Below are 26,568 nucleotides of genomic sequence, written 5' to 3'. Positions count from 1 at the left end.
TGCCAGGGCACCTCGGGGACACGGGCAGGCCACAGACACAGCTCACAGGGCTCAGCACTGCCAGGGGCCGTGGCATGTCCCCGAGGAGGCTGGGGCACAGCCGCACCTCTGGGGCTGTGTCACAGAGCCCCAGAGCAGCTGTGCTGTCAGAAAGGGGCCGTGTGACAGCACAGATGGGCTGTGTGACATCACTGAGGGGGCTGCGACATCACAGAGCTAGCTGTGACATCATCAAAGGTGGTTCTGTGACATCACAATGTGGGTTGTGACATAGAGTATGAAATCACAGAGCAGCTGTGTGATGTCACAGAGAAGGCTGTGACGTGGCAGACAAGGCTGGGACATCACAGGGTGGCTTTGTGACATCACAAAGCTGCTGTGTGACATCACATAGCAGCTGAATGACATCACATGGAGGCTGTGTGACATAACAGAGTGGTTGTGTGACATCACAGGAGTTTGTATGAAATCACAGGTAGCCTCTGACACCACAGGTGGCTGTGTGACATCGCTGGGGCTGTGTGACATCACAGGGGCTGTGTGAGGTCACTGGGGAGGTCACTCCACCCTGGCTGCCCCTCACAGCTCCCCCAGAGCAGTCCAACGCTGCTCGTGCACAGCGGGGTCCCCTGTCCCCCCGGGTCCCCCCGCAGCCTTCCCCAGAGGATGTTCCACGAGATCGACCCCAGAGCCTGACACGGGGCCGGGGGGCCGGGGCATGGGGACAGGGACCCCCCGGCAGCATCCCCGTGTCCCCCAGGGCCAGAGCCTGGGCCAGGGCTCCTTCACCCTGTTACCAACGAGGGCTGGAGAGCGATTAAAAAATCCCCAGCAAGGGATCAGCAAAAACCAGATTTCATATTAAGCACCAGCACGACCAAGTTCCTTGTCAAGATTCCCTCTGCTCCTGACTGGACACTTCAGGCACACCAAGGAAACAAAGCAGCAACAAAACCAAACAAAATCCAGGCAATCCATCCAGCAATGAACCCAGAACTGCCCCTCTGTGTGTGTGTGTGTGTGTGTGTGTGTGTGTGTGTGTGTGTGTGTGTGTGTGACATAAGGACAGTGAGGGCAAGGATAAAAGGAATACGGCCCAAAAGCTGAACAGAGCTCAAACCTAACAAGACTTAACTTATACCTTGACCTGAACTGCTCCTTCACAGTTTAGCAAAAGAACTGCATTTAACAGGATTTAACCTAACTTACAAGCTACAACTCAATGATCTAAAAGTGGAATAACACTTAACGCTATTCAACTTAGCTTACCACTTCTATTAAACTGAAAAATTTAGCAAGAGAACAACTCTTAGCAGCATTTAACTTAGCTTGGACCTCCTGACTTACCTACAGGCCTGACTGACTCAGCTCTGCAAGGCACTCAAGCCCCTCCGAGAGCAGCGTTTCCGCCACATTTGCCCAGCACAGGCACTCGTGTGTGCACACAGACACACAGAGTCAGTGCACGGCAGGGAAATGCTCCCTGTGGAGGCTTTGGCATCTCCCCAGGGGGCGAAGGCTTGAGCCTGGAGGAGTGGGGGGATCGGCCCAGGCTCCCTCGTTGTTCGGGGATCCCCGAGTGCAGCAAACGGGAGAGTTCCCGGCTGGGAGAGGCCCCACTCCGAGGGAGTCGCTGGCCCAGGAGAGCTCCCAGGGGCTCCTTTTGGAGCTGTTTGCAGGGCCCCAGGAGAGGGGCTTTAGTGCCAGCAATGGTTCATCCTGGCCACCTGTCATGGTTTGGCGCTGGCACAATGCCAGTGCCCCCATGAGGACATATTCTCCCTGGTATCTGCTGTGAGATGCGATCAGAGACAGAGCAAAGCAGGCCTCCACTTGTGAACCAAGAAGAAAAAAACTTTATTATCTCACAACTATAATAAAATGAACCCACACAGACAGCAAAATGGAAAACTTTCAAAACATTTCTCCTCCCCCCCACTCAGTCCATCACCCTTCAAATAATCAACTCAGTCCATCTCCAGCCTTCCGACAATCACCTCTCATTTCATCAAGGAGAGAGGAGCCCCCTTGCGCCACAGGCTTCCCCTGGAAACACAGCCGAGTCCAGTTGTGTTTCCACGTCACTCAGCACCACCTTCGTGACTTCTTCCTTCCATGTCCAGTGCTCTCACCACTGCACATGGACCAGAGCTGCTTTTAGGGTTTCCCTTTTCAAGGATGCTTCGCCCAGTTCCAGGAGAAAACGACAGTCTCTCACCTTTTTGGGACACTAGTCCCCCCCAATATTTCACCCCCTGGGGCCGAGGGGTCTCGAAAGCACCATCACTTCCTCACCTGTCGTCTCCACTCACATCACTCCTTCGGCACCAAGCCATCGCCTCCCCCTAAAATGCAGTCTCTGTATTCCAGGAAAGGTTCTGTCCGTGGCCATACAAGAAAAGTCCAGCCAAAAGCCACTCCATCATCTCCTCCCACCTAGAATTCTTCTCAACTTCTCTTGGTCCTTCTTCACCTTCACAGCTTGCATCACACTTGCACATTTCCTCTTATTTTTTCCCTATCTCTCTTCTCCTTCATCTCCCAGAGGATCAGCATTTGCAAGGTTTCCATCATCCCATAGAATGGTTAAAATCACAGTCTCTACTCGTCCAGAACTCCCACGCTGGCCCTGCTGGGCACTCTTCTCGCTGCCCCCCCTTCTCCTTCTCAGCCAGGCCAGTGCTATCAAATTTCAAGGCAGCACTGACAGCTCTCTCTCTCTATCTCTCCCTCCTGGGAAAGGGGGGCTGCCCGATGCCTCTCAGAGTTCTTCCACCCTTCCATAATCTGTGGGGAACTCACTCTTGTCCTGCCGGGGCCAGGGGCTTTCACCTCCCTCCTCTGCCCAAGGCTCTGGCCTACCCTCCCTCCAGCCTCGTGGCTTCTCCTCCCCCACCCAGCCCACAGCTGGGCAGGGCAGGTCTGACCTCTCCATCCACTGGAACCAAGAGAGAGTGTTCCCCTGGGAGTTCTTTGCTTTTACCCCTGTGTTCTCAGAGGCGTATCCATATCCTCAGTGGCCAAACCAGGTGCCAATATTCACATCTGAGCACCTATTGGTTTGACCACCACCTCCCAAAAACTCACTTCCTCTCAAACCACGACAGTAAGTCAGGAGGTCCAAGCTAAGTTAAGTGCTGCTAAGAGTTGTTCTCTTGCTAAATTGTTCAGTTTAATAGAAGTGGTAAGCTAAATTGAATCGTGTTAAGTGTTACTCCACTGTTAGATCATTGAGTTGTAGCTTGTAAGTTAGGTTAAATCCTGTTAAATGCAGTTCTTTTGCTAAACTGTGAAGGAGCAGTTCAGGTCAAGGTATAAGTTAAGTCCTGTTAAGTTTGAGCTCTGTTCAGCTTTTGGGCCATATTCCTTTTATCCTTGCCCTCACCGTCCTTATGTCACACACACACAAATACACACACACACACAGAGGGGCAGTTCTGGGTTCATTTCTGGTTGGATTGCCTGGATTTTGTTTGGTTTTGTTGCTGCTTTGTTTCCTTGGTGTGCCTGAAGTGTCCAGTCAGGAGCAGAGGGAATCTTGACAAGGAACTTGGTCGTGCTGGTGCTTAATATGAAATCTGGTTTTTGCTGATCCCTTGCTGGGGATTTTTTAATCGCTCTCCAGCCCTCATTGGTAACAGGGTGAAGGAGCCCTGGCCCAGGCTCTGGCCCTGGGGAACACGGGGATGCTGCCGGGGGGTCCCTGTCCCCCTGCCCTGGCCCCCCGGCCCCGTGTCAGGCTCTGGGGTCGATCTCGTGGAACATCCTCTGGGGGAGGCTGCGGGGGGACCCGGGGGGACAGGGGACCCCGCTGTGCACGAGCAGCGTTGGACTGCTCTGGGGGAGCTGTGAGGGGCAGCCAGGGTGGAGTGACCTCCCCAGTGACATCACACAGCCCCTGTGATGTCATACAGCTACCTGTGATGTCACAAAGCCACCTGTGATGTCACACAGCCCCAGCGATGACGCACAGCCACCTGTGATGTCACACAGCCCCTGGGATGTCACACAGCCACCTGTGATGTCACAGGCTACCTGTGATTTCATACAAACTCCTGTGATGTCACACAACCACTCTGTTATGTCACACAACCTCCATGTGATGTCATTCAGCTGCTATGTGATGTCACAGAGCAGCTTTGTGATGTCACAGCCACCCTGTGGTGTCCCAGCCTTGTCTGCGACGTCACAGCCTTCTCTGTGACATCACACAGCTGCTCTGTGATATCATACTCTATGTCACAACCCACATTGTGATGTCACAGAACCACCTTTGATGATGTCACAGCTAGCTCTGTGACATCACAGCCCCCTCAGTGATGTCACACAGCCCATCTGTGCTGTCACACGGCCCCTTTCTGCCATCACAGCTGCTCTGGGGCTCTGGGACACAGCCCCAGAGGTGCGGCTGTGCCCCAGCCTCCTCGGGGACATGCCACGGCCCCTGGCAGTGCTGAGCCCTGCGAGCTGTGTCTGTGCCCTGCCCGTGTCCCCGAGGTGCCCTGGCAGTGCCCCAGCCCTGCTGGGCTGTGCCCAGGAGCTGCTCCTGGCCAGAGCTGTCTCTCTGCAGCGCTGCCCTTGCAAGGGCAGATGTCAATGGGCATCAGATGTCAATGGGCATTTGAAAAGAGAGATGGTTCTTTCCCATAACAAGGAAAGCACGGAGCCCCAGTGCTCCAGGAGCTGATGAGAGGCAGCCCTCGACATCCCAAGATCAGCCAGACCTGTCACGTGGCCCCTGGGAGGCCAAGCCAGCCAGACCTGGTCCATCTTCCCTGGCTTCCATGGGGCCTCACAGTGTCCCAATGGTCCCTTGCTGCCATGAGGCCCTGAGGTGTCATAATGGCCCCTTGGTGACTCGAGGCCCTGAAGGGTGGGAATGGTCTCCATGCTTCCATCAGGCCCCACAGAGCCATACTGGTCTCTGGGTCCATGAAGCCCCGCTGTGTCACCATGGCCCCTTGGCTCCATGGGCTCCAGAGGTGCCACAAGGATCCCCTTGGTTCCATGGGCTCCAGAGGTGCCACAAGGATCCCCTTGGTTCCATGGGCTCCAGTGGTGCCACAAGGATCCCCTTGGTTCCATGGGCTCCAAAGTTGCCACAAGGATCCCCTTGGTTCCAGGAGGTCCCCACAGTGTCACAAGGATCTCCATGGGAAGGAAAGAACCCAGCCCAAGTGTCGCAGGGGCAGCCACCAGAGGCCAAGGCCAGCCGGCCTTGACGGTACTGGCCGATTTTGCCTGGCAGCAACCCTTGGATATAGGGAATTTGGGAGGGGGAATGCCAATTTCAGACATGGACACCCGGAGGAGAAGGATGGTTCTTTTCCATAGGAAGGAAAGCACGGAACACCAGTGGTGTTTCAGGGGCAGATGAAAGGCGGCCATCAGAGGCCTGGGCCAGTCAGACCTCTCTGTCCTGGTAGCTTTTGTCTGAAAGCATCCCTTGGATATGGGGAATTTGGGAGGTGGAACCCCAATTTCCATGGTTTCTGCAAAGATAAGAAGGACGGTTCTTTTCCAGAGGAAGGAAAGCACCAAGCCCCAGTGTTTGGGCAGCAGGGGAGAGGCAGCCCCCAGGAGGCCCAGGGCAGCCAGACCTGTCTGTCCTGGCAGCTTTCCCTTGGGAGCAATCCTTGGATGTACAGAGCTTTGGAGGTCGAATCCCAGTTTTGGCCATGGTCATAGGGCATTTTGGAAGTGGAATCTCAGATTTAGCTGTGGGCGCCTGGACAGGAAGAAGAGTTCTTTTTATCAGGAAGGAAAGCCCAGAGCCCCAGTGCTTCAGAGGCAGATGAGGGCCTGCCCCTAGGAAGCCATGGCCAGCCAGATTTGTCAGTCCTGGCAGCTTTGGTCTGGGAACAATCTTTGCGTGTAAAGAAATTTGGAGAAGGAATCCCAGTTCTGGCCCTGGGCCCCTGGAGGAGCAGGACAGTTCCCTCCCATAGGAAGCAACGCCCAGAGCCCCAGTGCTTCAGGGGCAGATGAGAAGCAGCCCTCGACATGCCAAGGTCAGCCAGAGCACTCCTGGGCCCCAGGAGGTCCAGACAGACAGACCTGTTCCATGCTCCCTTGGTTTTGTGGGACCCCACAGTGTCCCAATGGTCTCCTTGGTTCCATGAGGCCCTGGAATGTCACAATGTTCCCCTTGTTTCTGTACTGTCACAACGGCTCTGTGCTTCCATGAGGCCTTGCAATGTCACCATGGCTTCATGGTTCCACAAAGCCCTGATGTGTCACAATGGCCCCTTGGCTCCATGTGCCCTCGCTGTGTCACAATGGCTCCTCCGTGACACAACGGGCTCCCCAGGGTACCAATGGACCCTTGGTTCCTTGGGGCCCCCGTGTGTCACAATGGTCTCCTTGATTCCATGAGGAACCACAGTGTCACAATGGCCCCTTGGTTCCATGAGGTTCTCGAGTGTCATCACGGTGTCCTTGGACCCGCATTGTCACAACTGACCCATGGCTCCATGAGGTTCCCAGTGTCACCGTGGTGTCCTTGGACCCGCATTGTCACAACTGACCCATGGCTCCATGAGGTTCCCCAGTGTCACCGTGGTGGCTGTCAGAGGCTGGATGAGATCCATGTCCCCAGACACCTTGGGATGCTCGCCATGCCCGTGTGGGGCCGGGGTGCATCAGGCCTTGGTTTGTGGTGGGCAGAGCCCCGCCCCCGGCCCTGGCCTGGCAGAGCTGTCAATCACACTGCAGGGGCGGTGCTTACCATCTCTGATTGGCAGAGCTGTCAATCACACTGCAGGGGCGGTACTAACCCAGCTCTGATTGGCAGAGCTGTCAATCACACTGCAGGGGCGGTGCTAACCCAGCTCTCATTGGCCAATCAATCCCACCCCATGGGCAGGTTAACACGGGTCTGATTGGGCAATCTGCCAACCAATCACACACCAGGGTTGGTACCAGCCCTGACTCTGATTGGCCAAGCAGCCAGCAGTCCTGCCTAAGGAGCGGGCCCATAGAGTCCCGGGCGGAGCCGCGCTCAGCCTGTGGCCTAGGCCCTGCCTTGGTTTGGGGTTTGTGGCTCGCCTGCGCTGCACCCCTGGCAGTTACAGCCAAACCTGTGTCTTTCTGTATCTCTTCTGTCTTCCTGTCTCTCTTTCTTTCTTCACCTTTAAATCCTTTTTACCTGGAGCACTTTTGGGTAACTTCACATCTTAAGGTTTAAAGGTTTCCAGGTTAGATGGGCTGTGTTAATGAAGTTAATGCCATGGAAAGTATTTTCTGTTGAAGTGTGTAGCAGCACAGGTGCTGCCAATGTTCCTGGAGTGTCCTGCGTTTCCAAGCCCGGAGCCTGTTACTAAAAATGATGCTGACAGAAAGAGGCAGGGATGGGTCTTCATGTGATCTCCAGCAGCTGGGTTTATGGAGAGACAGGAGTGGGGTACGGTGCTGAAGAGGGTTCAGGGACGAAGACAACAGTGAGCCGAAGGGCAGAGCCCAATGGATACAGGAGAAAATGGTGCAGAGGCAGGAATAAGGGCAGGGTCAACCAACAGGGCAACAGGGGCGGGGGAATGCACCAAAATGGGGCCAATGGGAGCATGGGGAGAAGAGAACATTCCAGGGGTTAACCGGATATGGGAGATAAAGGCTCAACTCGGGTAATCAGGCCACGGGGCCACTGGACTGTCATTACCTTACAGAAATCTACAAGTGTTTGCAAAGACCTATGGGAGAGGCATCTTTTTCACCCTCACTCTGGGATTTGTGGTTTCACTTCATGCTAGCCCTCCATGGCTGGGCGATTGAAACACGAATTGCAGGCCCCTGGGCCTCCATAGAAGTGGATGTTGTATTAAATCCTATTGCTAAAGTTCCTTGATTGTCTATATTTTGCCAGTAAAATCTTGTGTCATTTTGACCTCTTAGCTCAGTTGGTGAGAGCATGGTGCTGATGTCACCGAGGCTGTGGGTTCAGTCCCTGTGTGGGCCATTCACTCAAGAGCTGGACTTGATGATCCTCGTGGGTCCCTTCCTACCAAGAATATTCTTTGCATCTGTCCATGTTGAGAATACCTGGTTGGTGTTTCTCCTGTGCACCAAACTCGAGTCAAGGAACCTTTGGTTACCCCCAGCATTTCAGTGTTCAGGGGTGTTACAGCCCCGCAGGCTCACAATGGCCTCTTGTGTCCATGAGGCCCCACAGGGTCACACTGGCCCCTGGGTTCCATGGGCCCAACAGTGCCACAATGATCCCTTGGTTCCACAACTTCCACAGTGTCACACTAGCCCCTGGGTTCCATGGGCCCAACAGTGCCACAATGATCCCTTGGTTCCACAACTTCCACAGTGCCACACTGGCCCCTGGGTTCCATGGGCCCAACAGTGCCACAATGATCCCTTGGTTCCACAACTTCCACAGTGTCACACTGGCCCCTGGGGTCCATGAGGATCTGCAGTGTCACACAGGTTTGTGACATTTGTCCTTGCTGCCCCTCACATCCCCTGCCCCACGAGCAGCCCCGAGCCCCCCGTGAGGGACAGGCCCTGCTGGCCCAGGCTGGGCTCAGGGCTTGGCCTTTCTGCTTCCCCCAGCCAGCCCAGGCCCTGCTCAGCTTTGCAGTTCCCTGCTCAGAGCCTTGGGCTCCCTGCAGTCCTGGCCTCGAGGATCTGCTCCCACCAGTCCCTGGGGAGCCTGTGGCACTCCCTGCCCTCCCTGGGGCCCAGGGGGGCTCCAAGGGCCTTGGAGTTCTCTGCTGACTCCTTGAGCAGCTTCTTCAGCCTTCTCTCAGTGCCTGAGGCTCCTGGACCCAGCCCCAAATCCACCGTGGGGACCATGAAAATACAGAAAGCCCTCGGGGGCTCTTTGTCTCCTTTCCATTGTCTTCAAGGCTCCAGGGCTTGTGCGGTGATTGGAGTCAGTTTGGAGTTCTGTTCAGGAGGAAGATTTCAAAGTGCACCTCATGATTTTTACCTTTTTAATCACAGGAGTATTTTTTTTAATTTTTCAGTTCAGAGAAAAGGTAACTGAAGCTTTCCCCGAGTGATCTTGATGCTGAATGCCTCCTTAGGAGGTCTGGGCACAGAGAAGAATGAGACCCTTGCAGGCTGACCCTGTTTGGACAACCTGCTCCTCATCCCCAGCCTCACCATGTCTGACATCATCCACCTGGGACTTACATCACAAAATATCCAAAAAATTAATGTATTTTATTATTTATTTTTAGCATTTTAATGAAATATATTTATTGTATTTATTTCTTATTTGTAAAAATAGTTGTTTCAGTTTTATTACCTAATTTTATATTTATATAAAAAATCTGTACGTATTTAGCAATGTGAAAAATAGGTGTGATTGCTGCTGACAAAATTGAAACAGTAATCAATATTGATACAGTAATACATATTTGGAAATAATAAAACAGTTCAAAGGTAAATGCCAAGAAAAGAAGGGGGAGGAGGGTTCCCCCCTTTTCCTGCAGATGTTCAGAGCAGGAAGAAGCAAGAGATAACTATTACTAAATTTATCTGGAAGAGAGGAGAATTGGGTTGGACACCAGGAAAATGTTAATTATATGAGATTTATTGCTTTAACACTGGAACATAATATTGGCTTATATTATACCAGCTTTGGCTCACACTTGGTGCACGTGTGTACCCCAAAAGGGGAAATGAAGGACACGAGGAAGAAGAGAGCCCTTCCTCCAAGACGGCCCCCAAAGAGTGTGCGACCCCCTAAAAGGATGGTGGAGCTTGCGTGGTAAAGGTGATGATGAGGGTGGTGACACAGACGTGACACATGGAAAATGGGAGAAGAGGGTGATGACATAGCGCATGAAAAGGGGGATTTTGGCTCGGCAGGCTCGTAGGTGAGGTGGCGGGGGTCCAAAAGCCCCGCGCTCCGTACCCCGCGCGGTTATTGTTGTTTTGTTTTGTGTGCTTCTGCGCTATTATCAGAACCAAATTATCCCTAATTTTAACCACATCATATTGTCAATATTTTGAGTGTATTCAATTTTATATATACTAAACTACTTAATGAAAATTGCTGTTACATATAATTTTGTTTGGTTTTTTTTTGATTGGATAATTGGGCAAATAAACCACCGTGGATGGGAGCCAAAGGAGCCAACGGCAGCCAATGCTTTTTCCCAGTCCCACTGATCCCAGGCTGTGCCATCCCAGTTCGTGCCATCCCAGGCTGTGCCGTCCCAGTCCGTGCCATCCCAGTACGTACAATCCCAACCCAGTTGATCCCAGTCTGTGCCGTCCTGATCTGTTCAGTCCCATCCCATGTGCCCCCAGCCCATGTTCGATCCCAGCCCATGTTTGATCCCACTCTGGGTGGTCCTGCACACACTCCCAGGGTCTGGAATTCCAGTTCCCAGCCCTTGAACTTCCTTCCTATCCTCTCAACAAATTACAATAACATTTTAATTAAATAAATTATACTTAGAATGAAATAAACTAGAATAAAAATGAAATATAATAATTTCAACTCTTCCTTACAATGCTCCAATAATGATTCAAGCCAAAACAACAACAACTGTTACTCTAACATTACCAATACATGTAAAGAAACAAATTATATAACAAGAAATACGCTTTGAAAGTTTTAAATCCATAACCAATATACATTGGAAAAAAAATATTAAAAAAACAAACATACAATCTAACACACACTAGTAAAATAATTCATATCACAAATACACTAAACACAAAACCAAACACCACTATAATTGCTCATCCATTTTATCCAAACCACAAAGCTTTCATAACAACCTTGAGTACTCTAAAAAAAAAAATTATTTAAAAAATAATTGTGGGTGTGTGGTTTTATTTGGATATTGGTTTTTGGATTGTTTGGGTTGGATGATTTAAAAAATGGGATTTTTACAGGAATTTCATCAGCTGAGAAGGCGGCACTCTGCAAACAGAGCTAACTGAGAATGAACGGGACAGAAATCAGAAACTCTCAAAGTTTTATTTGCTGTCAAACCCATCCCGCCCAGCCAGCGCCACACAATCCCCACCCCTGCTCCAAACTGGGATCCCACTGCTCCCAATCCCCTCCCAACCCCATCCCACCCTGGTGGCTGTGGAATGGACTGAGTTTGGTGTGGGATTGAGGCTTTTTGAGGAGGGAACAAGCAACTTGAGGTGGGACTGAGCCTTCATGGGTTAAAATTCAGTTGTCTTCAGAGGGATTTGAGTGGTTTTGAGGTGACAGATCCATCCCTCTTGGCTTTTGGAGGGCAAAGAGATGGAGAAGAGAAAGAAATTAAGGCCAAACCAAGAGGAGAAGCAGGCAGGTGTGTTCCCAGCATGGATCACAGGGAATGCGGGTCACCAGGGCTGTGCCCAGCGTGGCTCCTCCAGCGGGGGATGGAGCTGGAGCAGCGCACGAAGCTCTTCCCGCACTCGGGGCACTCGCAGGGCTTCCCCTACCGGTGCCTCCGTTGGTGTCGGGTCAAGGTAGAGCTGCTGGAGAAGTTATTCCCACACTGGGGACACTCGTAGGGCCTCTCCCCACTGTGGATGCGCCGGTGGGTGACGAGGGTGGAGTTGTCCTTGAATCCCTTCCCGCAGTTGGGGCAGCAGAAGGGCCTCTCCTGTGTGTGAATCTGATAGTGCCGGAGGAGATGGGAGCTGATCCGAAACCTCTTCCTGCATTGATCACACTCGTAGGGCCTCTCCCCAGTGTGGGTCCTCTGATGCTGGATCAGGGTAGAACACTGGCTGAAGCTCTTCCCACATTCCCTACACTTGTAGGGCTGTTCCCCAGTGTGGGTCCTCTGGTGTAGGATCAGGCTGGAGCTCTGGCTGAAGCTCTTCCCACACTCCTCACACTCGTGGGGCCTCTCCCCAGTGTGGATGCGCCGGTGCACGACAAGATGGGCGTTTTGCCTGAAGCCCTGCCCGCAGTCAGGGCAGCGGAAGGGCCTCTCCTCTGTGTGCGTGCGCTGGTGCCTGACGAGACCAGAGCTGATCCGAAACCTCTTCCTGCATTGATCACACTCGTAGGGCCTCTCCCCAGTGTGGATCTTTTGGTGGACAACCAGGTTGGAGTGGTGTCTGAAGCTCTTCCCACACTCCCCACACGCGTGGGGCTGTTTCCCAGTGTGGGTCCTCTGGTGGCGGATCAGGTTGGAGCTCTGGCTGAAGCTCTTCCCACACTCCTCACACTTGTGGGGCCTCTCCCCAGTGTGGATGCGCCGGTGCACGACAAGACTGGAGTTCTGGCTGAAGCCCTGCCCGCAGTCGGGGCAGCGGAAGGGCCTCTCCTCTGTGTGCGTGCGCTGGTGCACGAGGAGATTGGAGCTGGTATTAAACCTCTTCCTGCACTGATCACACTCGTAGGGCCTCTCCCCAGTGTGGATCCTCTGGTGCAGGATCAGATGGGAGTTCCACCTGAAGCGCTTCCCACACTCCACGCACGTGTGGGGCTTCTCCCCAGCATGGGGCTGCTCATGGAGCACCAGCTCCGAGCTCTGGCTCCATCTCCGGCCGCCTTCCCGGCCCAGGCTGGGTCTTTCCCCCTCAGATCGCCGCCATCTGCCTTTGCAGCCCCTCCTCGTGCGGCATCTCGGGGCCTTCTCCTCCCCGTTGCCTTCCTGCGCCGTGGAGCCGCTCCAAACGGCCTCTGCCACGAGCTTCTGCCCCGGGGATTTGTCCTCCCTGCTCTCCAGCCTCAGCTCCTGCTCTGGGGGAGGAAGGACAAGCAGAGGATGGCATTTGCCTCCGGGCCACAGGCAAGGGCAAGGAGATGCCCCAGGGCGTCCCCGGCACAGGGGCTGTGCTGCAGCCGGGCCGTGCTGGGCTGGGAGATGGAGCAGGACACAGGGGCAAAGGGGCACTGACTTCCTCCTCACCTGCCTGCGTGTCCCGGGGCATCTTCCTCTTCCTCACAGCCTCCCAAGACTTGGCAATGGGAAATCCTGCTTTGGGGAAAACAAGGGATGAGCATGGTGAGTTTGAAGGTCCCTCTGCCCAAGTCCAGCTCTACAAGTCACCGGCCAGCTGGGCTCCAGAAAAACCTCCCCAACACCAAGATTCAGCCCTGCAAAAGCCTCCCAGGAGTTCCCCGTCCCTGCTCCCTCCCCTCTGGTGTTCGGGGGTTCCCCCTGTCCCAGCTGCTGGGGTCACGCTTGGATTGGGGGTCCCCCTTCTCCTGGGTGCCCGCCCTCCCCACGCTGCTGGCAGTCCCAGCAATCCCAAAAGCTCCCCCCTCTCCGCTCTCCCCATGCAGGGATGCCGGGGCTTTTTGGGCTCCCTTTTGGGCTCCGTTCTCCCATCACTCTCTGCTTTGGGCTCCAGGGGCTCCAAGGAGTCCCCCCTGCCCCTCTCCGGGCTCTTGAGGCTCCCGCCAATGGCGCCGCTCCCCCCTCTCTGGGCTCCCCACTTTGGGCTCCTGGCGGACACAGGGCTCTGCTCCTCCAGGCTGCCTCTGCCGGCAGCCGCCACCGGCACCCCCAATGTCCCCCCAAGGGGCCTTTCCCGCTCAGCCTTGGACTGCTGCATTCTCCAAACATCCCCAAAAAACCCAACCCAGGCACCCCCCGGGGATATCTGGGCCGAGCTCCCCCTCCCCGCTCACCTGTGGGATGGGGGGCGATGATCCCACAGCTGGGGACTGCGAATTCAGGGAGCGCTCGACCGCGTGGTTCCTTCGGCTTTCTTTGATCCGCCTTTTCCCCTCCTCTTCCTCCCACTCTTCCTGTTCCGTCCCCCCTCCTCCGCCTCCTCTGTCTTATCCCGACCTCCTTCTTCTCTCCCTGCCCTTGCATCTCTTCTCCTCCTCCTCCCTAACCCCTCTACCTCCTCCTCCTCTGCCTTATCCCCACCTCCTTCTCCTCCTTCATCCCTCCCTTCCCTCCCTCCTCCTCCTCCCCAGCAGCAGCCACACCCTCGCTGCCCCGTTCCCGGAGCCCTCGCAGCCGCGCCAGGAGCGGCGATGGAGCCGGCACAGCTCGGAACGGGCAGCGCGGGGCTCTCGGCTGCTCGCAGCCACTGCGGGCGGGGGAACCCGGCCCGGGCAAGAGGAGAGGCAAACTGGGAAAACTGGGGGCTGCACATCCAAACTGGGCCAGCCTGGGGACCCTGCCTGGGCACTGCCAGCCCTTGGGGCTCCTCTCGGCACCTCCGGCAGCGGGGAACGCACAGAGGGCTGCGGGACCCCAGCCCTGCGAGGGACTGGGCTGCACTGGGATCACACTGGGATCATAATGGGAGTGACTGGGACTGGACTGGGTTTGTGCTGACATCAAACTGGGATCATACTGGGAGTGACTAGGACTGCACTGGGTTTGTGGTGACATCAGACTGGGATCATATTGAGAGTGAGCAGGGGCCTATGGGGGCAATTGAGACCATGGCAGGGGGAAATGGGATATACTGGGAGTGACTGGGATTATGCTGAGAGTTACTGGGAGCAGCTGTGAGCAACTGGGATCATGCCAGGAGCACCTGGGAGTGACTGGGAGCAACTGGGAGTGACTGGCTGCATGCTGGGGGTGACTGGAAACAACTGGGCTTATACTGGGATCAACTGGGATCATGCTGGAGCTGACTGGGATCATCCTGGCAGTCAGTGCCACTACACTGAGGCTGACTGGGAGTGCTTGGCAGCAAATGGGATCCTACTGGGACAAACTGGGACTGACTGGGAACATGCTGCAGGGAACTGGGCTACACTGGGAGTGACTGGAAGGACAGTGAGGGTGCAAGAGAGCAACTGGAACCATGTGGAACACAACTGGTTCATACTGGCAGCGACTGGGAGCACACTGGGCTCACATTTGGATCACACTGGGAGGGACTGGACTGACACTGGGAGGATCTGGGAGTGACTGGGAACACACCCTGCACATCATCCCCCACACTGGGCCTGACTGGGAGCAACTGGGAGCACGCTGGGAGCAAATGGCATCAGACTGGGACTGACTGGCTTGATCCAGGAAGCAACTGGAACCATGCTGGAGGCAGCTGGGACCACACTGGGAGAGACTGGAAGCCACTGGCATTATACTGGGACCACCCTGGGAGGGCTGCCATGTGACTGGGATCAAACTGGAGCTTCCTGGGATCATCCTGGGGTTGAAACTGAGCAACTGGGATCCCACTTTGGGCTACTGGGAGCAGCTGAGAGAAACTGGGATCATGCTGCAAGCAAACTGGAGCAACTGGGAAGGACTGGATGCATGCTGGAGGCAACTGGGATATTCTGGGCATGACTGGGGGATCACACTGGGATCACTGACACCTTACTGGGGCCACTGGCAGTGCCTGGAAATGACTGCAGACATGCTGGGGGCAACTGGCATATACTGGGAGTGTTTGTGACCATCCAGGGGGGACTGGAACCACACTGGGAACAACTGGGACCATGCTTGGGAGAACTGGGACCACCCTGGGGGCAACTGGGAGTGAGTGGGACCATGCTGGGAGGGACTGGGATCATCTGGGGAGTGACTGGGACTATAGCAGGGGCAACTGGGTTCAACTGGGACCATACTGGGAGGGCCTGTAACCACAGTGGAGTGATGGAACCACACTGGGAACAGCTGGGCCCTTGCTGGGAGCAACTGGGATCACACTGGGGGCACTGGGATCAGACTGTGAGGTTCTGGGAGCAACTGGGATTAGACTGCAAGTGACTGGGATCATACTGGAGTGGCTGCAATCATACTGGGATTACAGTGTATGTGAAAGGAACCTGTCTGGGGGTTACTGGGAACTACTGGGCCCATGCTGGGAGGAAAATGTGAACACATTGGGATCAACTGGGATAAACTTGGAGGTACTGGAACTATGCTGAGAGGACTGAGACCACAACTGGGGAAACTGGGATCATGCTGGAGGCAACTGGGAAAAACTGGGAGTGTCTGAGACCATACAGGTGGTGACTGGGACCAGACTGGGAGTGACTAGGAATGTGCTGGTGGAACCGGGAACACGCTGTGGGCAAGTGGGAATGACTGGGGACCAGCTGGGAGAGACTGGGATCATACTGGGAGTGACAAGGACTATGTTATGGGAGAATTGGGAGAACTGGGAACACATGGGATCAAAGCGGGAGGAAGTGGGAGCAACTGGGACCTTGCTGGGAGCAAACTGCATCATCACAGGGAATGACTGGGAGGGACTGGGCTCATCTTGGGTATGCCGAGGAAACTGGGGCACACGGGGTGCCAACTGGGCTCATACTGGAAGCAGCCACTGCCGCCCCTGGGACCCCCCAAAAACACCTCCCGGGGACCCCCCGATGTCCCCCCGAGGGCCATCTGCGGCTCGGCTTTGCAGCCCTGCCAGCTCCAAACATCCCCCCAAAAAACCCCAAAGCCAGGCACCCCCCGGCAGATTTGGGCCCAGCTCCCCCTGCCCGGGCACCTGCGGCACGGGGGGCGATGCTCCCGGGGCTGCGGCCACTTCAGGCAGCGCCAGAGGCACCAGATTCCTTCTGTCCCCTTCTCCTGCTCTTCCTGCTGCCGCTCGGCCTCTTCCTCCCTCCCTCCTCCTCCTCCCCGTTCCCCAAGGCCCAACCCTGAGGGGAAAGGGGCCAAGGAAAGGGCGGGAACCGTGAGGGGAAAGGGCCGGGGCCAAGGGGACGCGCGGCTCCAAAAGGGCCCGGTTTGGCTCTAAATCACCCAAAAGGGCCTCAAATGCAGCTGAAATTAGCCAGCTGTGGCCGAAAATCAGCCAAAGAAGATTTAAATTATCCAAGGGGACTAATATCCAACCAAAGGCACCTAGAATTGCCCAAACTGGTTTACACCTCCCTCAAAATAGCCAAAAATCACCCTTAAATCTCCAAAATGCCCCTAAAATCCACGCTGCACGTACCTGCTTCAGCCTCAAATCTCCTGAATGAGCCTCAAATTCATCCGGTTCTGCCAGAAATCACCCGAGTTGACCTAAAATCAGCCACACGTGCCTGAAACCAACACAAGAGGGCCTAAAGTCATCCTAAATGACTTGGTTTGAGGTAGAGTTACCCAAAGAAGCAAAAAATCTACTCAAATGAGCCCAAAATCACCAAAACCAGAGACCTAAAATCACTCACCCAGGATTAAATTCACCCACATGGGTGTAATATCATCCAAAGGGATCCCAAATCCCGCCTCAACCCCACCAGATTGGGCCGAAATTCAGCCAAAGGGGCCTCAAATGCCCCCGCACAGGCTGGGGATCCCTGGCAGCAGCTGAAGCCCAGCCTAAAGCTGCCCCGCCCGGCCCAAAACGCCCCCGAGGGGCCGAGCCTGAGGCCGAGCCCGGCAGCGGCTCCGCGCTCGCTCCGGGCCCTCCGCGCTCGCTCCGGGCAGTTTTGGTCGCGGCCCCGGACGGGCCCGGGCGGGACTGGGAGGGAGCAGGGAGGGCTCGGCAGGGCTCGGCCATTTGGGGCTCGCTTGGCCTCGGGCCATTGTGCTGGGAGTTGAGGGGCAGTCGCTGCGGGCTGTGCAGACAATGATTGCCTTTGGGGCAGCTGGGCAATTTCGGGGGGTTGTGGATTCTGGGGGGCTCTATTGGTGCTTTGAGGGGGGGGTGTTTTTCTGGGGATGTTTGGGGGTTTATTAATGTCTTTCGTTTCCTTTTTTAAATTCGGGGGGTTTTACTGGGATTTTGTGGGGATTTTGTGGGAATCTCTGGGATTTTTAGGGGGGTTTTATTGGAATTTCTGGGGGATTTTGGGAGCCTTACTGGAATTTTGCAGGTGTTTAGATGGATTCTTTTGAGGTCTAGGTTGTTTGAGGAATTTTTGGGATTTTTTTGTGGAATTTTTTTGGGTTGTTGTCAGTGTTGCCAGGATTTCTTTGGGTCTTGGGAGGATTTGTGGAGCTTCTTGGAGGTTTGGGGACATTTATGGGGGATTTGTGAGATTTAATTGGGATTTTGGAGAGTTTGTTGGGATTTCAAGAGATTTTGTGGGTTTTTATTGGGATTCTAGGATGTCCTAATGGGATTCTGTGAGATTTAATTGGGATTTCATGGGTTTTATTTGACTTTGGGGGCTTTTAAGGAGATCTTGGGGCCTCTCAGCCCTTCCCTACACCCAGGTATAAACCCAAAGCCCCCTCAGACCACCCAAGGTCCCCAAAAATTCCACTAAAACCCTACAAATCCCCTAAACATCCCAATGAAACCCTCCAAAACCCCAGAGAATCCCACAAAATCCCAGTGGAACTCACCAAAATTTAAAAAGAACTCCCAAAAATTTCAAGGAATCCCCCCTAAAAAAAACAAAAACAAAAACAAAAAAAACAAACAAACAAACAAAAAAAACCCAAAAAAACAAAAAAAAAAACACCCAAAGAAAACCAAAAAAACCCCAAAAACCAACCCCAATAAAATCGCTCAAAAACCAAAACGCCCCAAATTAACAAAAGTCCCCAAAATTTTGTAACCCCCCCAAAAAACCCAATAAATCTCTCCAAACACCCCAATAGTTCCCCCTAAACTCCAAACAAAATTCTCCAAAGCCCAAAAAAGCCGCCCCAAAATCCCCAAAAACCCGCCCCAAACCCCAGAATCCCCCCACGCTCCCTGGGGCCGTCCTGGCTCAGGGGCACCGGCCGGTGGAACAGGAGCCGCTTCAGGGGGCCCTCGGAGCTGTTTGGGGAGGGGGCACCATGGGAGACCCCCAAAAACGGTGGAGGGGGAACGCCTGTTGTGCCCCCTCCCCCTGAAACCCCCAGACCCCGGTTCAGGGTGGGCCTGGGACGCTCTGGGACCCCCAAATCTCCCCCAGGACCCCTCCAGGAACCCCAAACCTCCCAGACTCCACCTAAGGTTGGCCCAGGACCACCCTGGCCCCCCAAAACCCCCCCAATTACCCTCAGACCCCCCAGTTCCCCGCAAAATTGACCCCAGACCTACTTGAGACTCCCCAAATCCCATCAGACTGCCCCAAATCCCCCTCAGACCCCTCAATCCCCCCAAACCCAATAAAATCCCCTCAGACTCCCCTAAATGCCCCCCAGATCCCCTCAGAAACCCCCTCAGTTCCTCTCACAATCCCCCCAAAATCCCCTCAGACCACCTCAATTCCCCTCACATCCCCCTAAACCCACCTGAGAACGCTCCAGACCCTGTCAAGCTTCCCCCAAAGCTCCCTAGAGCCCCCTCACTCCCCCCCAAACCCACCGCACACCCCCTATTCCCTGTCACAGCCCCCCAGGTTCCCCCGGCCCCACCTCAGCTCCGCCTCAGCAGCTCTGACCTCAACATCTCCCGCCTCCGCCGCGCGCGCGGGCTCCCCCAGCCAATCCCTGCGCCGCACCCCCAACCAACCAATCACCGTGCCGCACTTCCCCAAACCACCCAATCACCGCGCGGCTCCCCTCAGCAACGCCCGCCTCCGCCGCGCCGCTGCAGCCAATCAGAGGCGAGCCGCAGGCGGCGCCCCTCGGCCGCCGGTGCCGGGCCCCCGGGGGGTCTGGGGAGGGGCCGGGGGCGCTGAGGCGGCACCGGGGGCCGGGAGGGGTCTGGAGCGGGGCTCTGGGAGGGGTCGGGGGGGTTTGGGGAGGGGTCGTAAGGAGCTCTTTGGGGGTCTGGGGGGGTCCTTGGGGGGATGTGGGAGGGGTTTTGGGGAGCCTGGAGTGTCCTGGGCCGGGTTTGGGAGGGGCTGGGGGGTCCTGGAAGGGTCCCGGGGGGATCTGGGGAGGGGCCTTGGGAAGGGTCTGGGGGGGTCTCAGGGGACAGCCTGGGCTGGGCCCGATTGGGGTCTGGGGGCTCTCAGGGTGTTCCTGGGGGGGCTTTGGGGGTCCTGGGCCAACCTTGGGGGGCTCTGGGGGGTTTGGGGTTCCTGGAGGGGTCCTGGGGGAGATTTGGGGGTACCGGGGGGTCCCAGGCCCACCCTGAAACGGGGTCTGGGGGTTTCGGGGGCAGGGGGCACAGCAGGGGTTCCCCCTCCCCCGTTTTTGGGGGTCTCCCATGGTGCCCCCTCCCCAAAAAGCTCCGAGGGCCCCCCTGAAGCGGCTCCTGTTCCACCGGCCGGTGCCCCTGAGCCAGGACGGCCCCAGGGAGCGTGGGGGGAGTCTGGGGGGCTTTTTTTGGGATTGGATTTTGTGGGGATTTTGGGAGAGTTTTTGGGGATTCTGGGGTGGCTTTTTTGGGTTTTTTGGGGGATTTTGTTGTTTAGGGTGGAATTATTTGGTTTTTTGGGAGAATTACTGGGTTTTGGGGGATTTTTTGGATTTGGGGAATTTTGGAATTTGAGGGATTTTATTTGGGTTATGCAGGGGGTTTGGTTTTTTGGGGGGATTCATTGAAATTTTTGGGAGTTTTTTTTAATTTCAGTGTTTTCACTGGTATTTTGTGGGATTCTCTGGGCTTTTGGAGTATCTTACTGTAATTTTTAGAGTCTTTTTGGGGTTTTAGTGGAATTTTGGGGGACCTTGGGTGGTGTGAGGGGGCTTTGGGTTTATACCTGGGTGTGGGGAAGGGCTGAGAGGCCCCAAGATCTCCTTAAAAGCCCCAAAAGTCAAATAAAACCCATGAAATCCCAATTAAATCTCACAGAATCCCATTAGGACATCCTAGAATCCCAATAAAAGCCCACAAAATCTCTTGAAATCCCAACAAACTCTCCAAAATCCCAATTAAACCTCACAAATCCCCCCATAAAAATCCCCAAACCCCCCAGAAGCTCCACAAATCCTCCCAAGACCCAAAGAAATCCTGGCAACACCCAAAAACCCCCAAAAAATTCCACCAAAAAAAAACCCCAAAAATTCCTCAAACAACCTAGACCTCAAAAGAATCCATCTAAACACCTGGAAAATTCCAGTAAGGCTCCCAAAATCCCCCAGAAATTCCAATAAAACCCCCCTAAAAATTCCAGAGATTCCCACAAAATCCCAGTAAAACCCCCCGAATTTAAAAAAGAAACCAAAAATATTAATAAACCTCCAAACTCTCCCAGAAAAACACCCCCCCTCAAAGCACCAATAGAACCCCCCAGAATCCACAACCCCCCGAAATTGCCCAGCTGCCCCAAAGGCAATCATTGTCTGCAAAGCCCGCAGCGACTGCCCCTCAACTCCCAGCACAATGGCCCGAGGCCAAGCGAGCCCCAAATGGCCGAGCCCTGCCGAGCCCTCCCTGCTCCCTCCCAGTCCCGCCCGGGCCCGTCCGGGGCCGCGGCCAAAACTGCCCGGAGCGAGCGCGGAGGGCCCGGAGCGAGCGCGGAGCCGCTGCCGGGCTCGGCCTCAGGCTCGGCCCCTCGGGGGCGTTTTGGGCCGGGCGGGGCAGCTTTAGGCTGGGCTTCAGCTGCTGCCAGGGATCCCCAGCCTGTGCGGGGGCATTTGAGGCCCCTTTGGCTGAATTTCGGCCCAATCTGGTGGGGTTGAGGCGGGATTTGGGATCCCTTTGGATGATATTACACCCATGTGGGTGAATTTAATCCTGGGTGAGTGATTTTAGGTCTCTGGTTTTGGTGATTTTGGGCTCATTTGAGTAGATTTTTTGCTTCTTTGGGTAACTCTACCTCAAACCAAGTCATTTAGGATGACTTTAGGCCCTCTTGTGTTGGTTTCAGGCACGTGTGGCTGATTTTAGGTCAACTCGGGTGATTTCTGGCAGAACCGGATGAATTTGAGGCTCATTCAGGAGATTTGAGGCTGAAGCAGGTACGTGCAGCGTGGATTTTAGGGGCATTTTGGAGATTTAAGGGTGATTTTTGGCTATTTTGAGGGAGGTGTAAACCAGTTTGGGCAATTCTAGGTGCCTTTGGTTGGATATTAGTCCCCTTGGATAATTTAAATCTTCTTTGGCTGATTTTCGGCCACAGCTGGCTAATTTCAGCTGCATTTGAGGCCCTTTTGGGTGATTTAGAGCCAAACCGGGCCCTTTTGGAGCCGCGCGTCCCCTTGGCCCCGGCCCTTTCCCCTCACGGTTCCCGCCCTTTCCTTGCCCCCTTTCCCCTCAGGGTTGGGCCTTGGGGAACGAGGAGGAGGAGGAGGGAGGGAGGAAGAGGCCGAGCGGCAGCAGGAAGAGCAGGAGAAGGGGACAGAAGGAATCTGGTGCCTCTGGCGCTGCCTGAAGTGGCCGCAGCCCCGGGAGCATCGCCCCCCGTGCCGCAGGTGCCCGGGCAGGGGGAGCTGGGCCCAAATCTGCCGGGGGGTGCCTGGCTTTGGGGTTTTTTGGGGGGGATGTTTGGAGCTGGCAGGGCTGCAAAGCCGAGCTGCAGATGGCCCTCGGGGGGACACGGGGGGTCCCCGGGAGGTGTTTTTGGAGGGTCCCAGGCCCGGCAGTGGCTGCTCCCAGTATGAGCCCAGTTGGTCCCAGGCACTCAATATGATGATGCAATTTGCTCCCAGCAAGGACCCAGTTGCTCCCAGTTCTTCCCACTTTGATCCAGTCTATTCTCAGTTCCTCTCAGTTGCCCCCAGCATAGACCTAGTCACTCCCAGTATGATCCCATCACTCCCACTTGTTCCCAGTTCCCCCAGCACATTCCCAGTGTGGTCCCAGTTACCACCATATGGTCTCACACACTCCCAGTATATCCCAGTTAGCCTGAACATGCTCGTAGTCATTGCCAGGCACTCCCAGTTAGCTCACTGTGGTTCACTTGACCCCAGTTCTATCCCAGTTGCTCCCAGTTCCTCTAATAACACCTCCCAGCAGGAGCCCAGCTGTTCCCAGTGTGGTTCCATCACTCCACTGTGGTTACAGACCCTCCCAGTATGGTCCCAGTTGAACCCTGTTGCCCCTGCTATAGTCCCAGACACTCCCCAGATGATCCCAGTCCCTCCCAGCATGGTCCCACTCACTCCCAGTTGCCCCCAGGGTGGTCCCAGTTCTCCCCAGCATGGTCCCAGTTGTTCCCAGTGTGGTTCCAGTTCCCCCAGGATGGTCACAAACACTCCCAGTATATCCCAGTTGCCCCCAGAATGTCTGCAGTCATTTCCAGGCACTGCCAGTGGCCCCAGTAAGGTGTCAGTTATCCCAGTGTGATCCCCCAGTCATGCCCAGAATATCCCAGTGGCCTCCAGCGTGCATCCAGTCCTTCCCAGTTGCTCCAGTTTGCTTGCAGCATGATCCCAGTTTCAGTTGCTCCCAGTAGCCCAAAGTGTGAACTCAGTTACTCGGTTTCAACCCCAGGATGATCCCAGGAAGCTCCAGTTTGATCCCAGTCACATGCCAGCCCTCCCAGTGTGTTCCCAGTATAATGCCCGTTGCTTCCAGTCTCTCCCAGTGTGGTCCCAGCTGCCTCCAGCATGGTTCCAGTTGCATCTTGGATCAAGCCAGTCAGTCCCAGTCTGATGCCATTTGCTCCCAGTGTGCTCCCAGTTGCTCCCAGTCAGGCCCAGTGTGGGGGATGATGTGCAGGGTGTGTTCCCAGTCACTCTCAGATCCTCCCAGTGTCAGTCCAGTCCCTCCCAGTGTGATCCAAATGTGAGCCCAGTGTGCTCCCAGTCGCTGCCAGTATGAACCAGTTGTGCTCCACATGGTTCCAGTTGCTCTCTTGCACCCTCACTGTCCTTCCAGTCACTCCCAGTGTAGCCCAGTTCCCTGCAGCATGTTCCCAGTCAGTCCCAGTTTGTCCCAGTAGGATCCCATTTGCTGCCAAGCACTCCCAGTCAGCCTCAGAGTAGTGGCACTGACTGCCAGGATGATCCCAGTCACCTCCAGCATGATCCCAGTTGATCCCAGTATGAGCCCAGTTGTTTCCATTCACCCCCAGCATGCAGCCAGTCACTCCCAGTTGCTCCTGGCATGATCCCAGTTGCTCACAGCTGCTCCCGGTTACTCTCAGCATAATCCCAGTCACTCCCAGTATATCCCATTTGCCCCTGCCATGGTCTCAATTGCCCCCATAGGCTCCTGCTCACTCTCAATATGATCCCAGTCTGATGTCAGCACAAACCCAGTCCAGTCCCAGTCACTCCCAGTATGATCCCAGTTTGATGTCAGCACAAACCCAGTCCAGTCCCAGTCACTCCCAGTATGATCCCAGTTTGATGTCAGCACAAACCCAGTCCAGTCCCAGTCACTCCCATTATGATCCCAGTGTGATCCCAGTGCAGCCCAGTCCCTCGCAGTGCTGCCAGTGCTGGGGTCCCGCAGCCCTCTGTGCGTTCCCCGCTGCCGGAGGTGCCGAGAGGAGCCCCAAGGGCTGGCAGTGCCCGGGCAGGGTCTCCAGCCTGGCCCAGTTTGGATGTGCAGCGCCCAGTTTTCCCAGTTTGCCTCTCCTCTTGGCCGGGCCGGGTTCCCCCGCCCGCAGCGGCTGCGAGCAGCCGAGAGCCCCGCGCTGCCCGTGCCGAGCTGTGCCGGCTCCATCGCCGCTCCTGGCGCGGCTGCGAGGGCTCCGGGAACGGGGCAGCGAGGGTGTGGCTGCTGCTGGGGAGGAGGAGGAGGGTGGGAAGGGAGGGATGAAGGAGGAGAAGGAGGTGGGGATAAGGCAGAGGAGGAGGAGGAAGAGGGGTTAGGGAGGGGGGAGGAGGTGGAGGGGGGGAGGGGGAGGAGAAGGAGAAGAGATGCAACAGGAGGGAGAGAGGAAGGAGGTCGGGACAAGAGAGAGGAGGTGGAGGAGGGGGGACGGAAGAGGAAAAGTGGGAGGAAGAGGAGGGGCAAAGGCGGATCAAAGAAAGCAGAAGGAACCACGCGGTTGAGCCCTCCCTGAATTCGCAGCCCCCAGCTGTGGGATCATCGCCCCCCCCATCCCGCAGGTGAGCGGGGAGGGGGAGCTCGGCCCAGATATCCCGGGGGGGTCCCTGGGTTGGGTTTTTTGGGGGATGTTTGGAGAATGTAGCAGTCCAAGGCTGAGCAGGAAAGGCCCCTTGGGGGGACATTGGGGGGTGCTGGTGGCGGCTGCCGGCAGAGGCAGCCTGGAGGAGCAGAGCCCTGTGTCCGCCAGGAGCCCAAAGTGGGGAGCCCAGAGAGGGGGGAGCGGCGCCATTGGCGGGAGCCTCAAGAGCCCGGAGAGGGGCAGGGGGGACTCCTTGGAGCCTCTGCAGCCCAAAGCAGAGAGTGAGGGGAGAAGGGAGCCCAAAAGGGAGCCCAGAAAGCCCCGGCATCCCTGCATGGGGAGAGCGGAGAGGGGGGAGCTTTTGGGATTGCTGGGACTGCCAGCAGCCTGGGGAGGGCGGGCACCCAGGAGAAGGGGGACCCCCAATCCAAGCGTGACCCCAGCAGCTGGGACAGGGGGAACCCTGAACCCCAGAGGGGAGGGAGCAGGGACGGGGAACTCCTGGGAGGCTTTTGCAGGGCTGAATCTTGGTGTTTGGGAGGTTTTTCTGGAGCCCAGCTGGCCGGTGACTTGTAGAGCTGGACTTGGGCAGAGGGACCTTCAAACTCACCATGCTCATCCCTTGTTTTCCCCAAAGCAGGATTTCCCATTGCCAAGCCCTGGGAGGCTGTGCGGAAGAGGAAGATGCCCCGGGACACGCAGGCAGGTGAGGAGGAAGTCAGTGCCCCTTTGCCCCTGTGTCCTGCTCCATCTCCCAGCCCAGCACGGCCCCGGCTGCAGCACAGCCCCTGTGCCGGGGACGCCCTGGGGCATCTCCTTGCCCTTGCCTGTGGCCCGGAGGCAAATGCCATCCTCTGCTTGTCCTTCCTCCCCCAGAGCAGGAGCTGAGGCTGGAGAGCAGGGAGGACAAATCCCCGGGGCAGAAGCTCGTGGCAGAGGCCGTTTGGAGCGGCTCCACGGCGCAGGAAGGCAACGGGGAGGAAAAGGCCCGGAGATGCCGCACGAGGAGGGGCTGCAAAGGCAGATGGCGGCGATCTGAGGGGGAAAGACCCAGCCTGGGCCGGGAAGGCGGCCGGAGATGGAGCCAGAGCTCGGAGCTGGTGCTCCCTGAGCAGCTCCATGATGGGGAGAAGCCCCACACGTGCGTGGAGTGTGGGAAGAGCTTCAGGTGGAACTCCGAGCTGATCAGGCACCAGAGGATCCACACTGGGGAACGGCCCTACGAGTGTGGGGAGTGTGGGAAGAGGTTTAATACCAGCTCTGATCTCCTCGTGCACCAGCGCACGCACACAGAGGAGAGGCCCTTCCGCTGCCCCGACTGCGGGCAGGGCTTTAGGCAGAACTCCCATCTTGTCGTGCACCGGCGCATCCACACTGGGGAGAGGCCCCACGAGTGTGGGGAGTGTGGGAAGAGCTTCAGGCAGAGCTCCAGCCTGATCAAGCACCAGAGGATCCACACTGGGGAACAGCCCTATAAGTGTAGGGAATGTGGGAAGAGCTTCCGCCAGTGTTCTAACCTGATTGTCCACCAGACGATCCACACTGGGGAGAGGCCCTACGAGTGTGATCAATGCAGGAAGAGGTTTCGGATCAGCTCCCATCTCCTCCGGCACTATCAGAGTCACACAGAGGAGAGGCCCTTCTGCTGCCCCGACTGTGGGAAGGGATTCAAGGACAACTCCACCCTCGTCACCCACCGGCGCATCCACACTGGGGAGAGGCCCTACGAGTGTCCCCAGTGTGGGAAGAGCTTCTCCAGCAGCTCTAACTTGACCAAACACCAACGGAGGCACTGGTAAGGGAAGCCCTGCGAGTGCCCCGAGTGCGGGAAGAGCTTCGTGCGCTGCTCCAGCTCCATCCCCCGCTGGAGGAGCCACGCTGGGCACAGCCCTGGTGACCCACATTCCCTGTGATCC

The 26,568-nt window shown here is 56.1% G+C and overlaps 2 protein-coding genes across 2 annotated transcripts in view; one reads left to right on the top strand and one right to left on the bottom strand.

Annotated features, from left to right (window-relative positions):
- Positions 1-26,568, top strand: part of LOC119696487 — a 1,710,157-nt gene that overhangs the window by 348,142 nt on the left and 1,335,447 nt on the right. The window contains 2 exon segments of the mRNA XM_038126215.1: positions 16,813-16,847; positions 25,693-26,492. Coding sequence (XP_037982143.1) covers positions 16,813-16,847; positions 25,693-26,492 — 835 coding nt within the window.
- The window catches only part of LOC119696488, a 1,499,846-nt gene that overhangs the window by 165,251 nt on the left and 1,308,027 nt on the right, over positions 1-26,568 (bottom strand). The window contains 1 exon segment of the mRNA XM_038126216.1: positions 11,417-12,456. Coding sequence (XP_037982144.1) covers positions 11,417-12,456 — 1,040 coding nt within the window.

The sequence above is a fragment of the Motacilla alba genome, unplaced genomic scaffold, assembly GCF_015832195.1.
Source record: "Motacilla alba alba isolate MOTALB_02 unplaced genomic scaffold, Motacilla_alba_V1.0_pri HiC_scaffold_31, whole genome shotgun sequence".
Classification (NCBI taxonomy): domain Eukaryota; kingdom Metazoa; phylum Chordata; class Aves; order Passeriformes; family Motacillidae; genus Motacilla; species Motacilla alba.
This window is presented reverse-complemented; position numbering and strand designations above follow the sequence as displayed.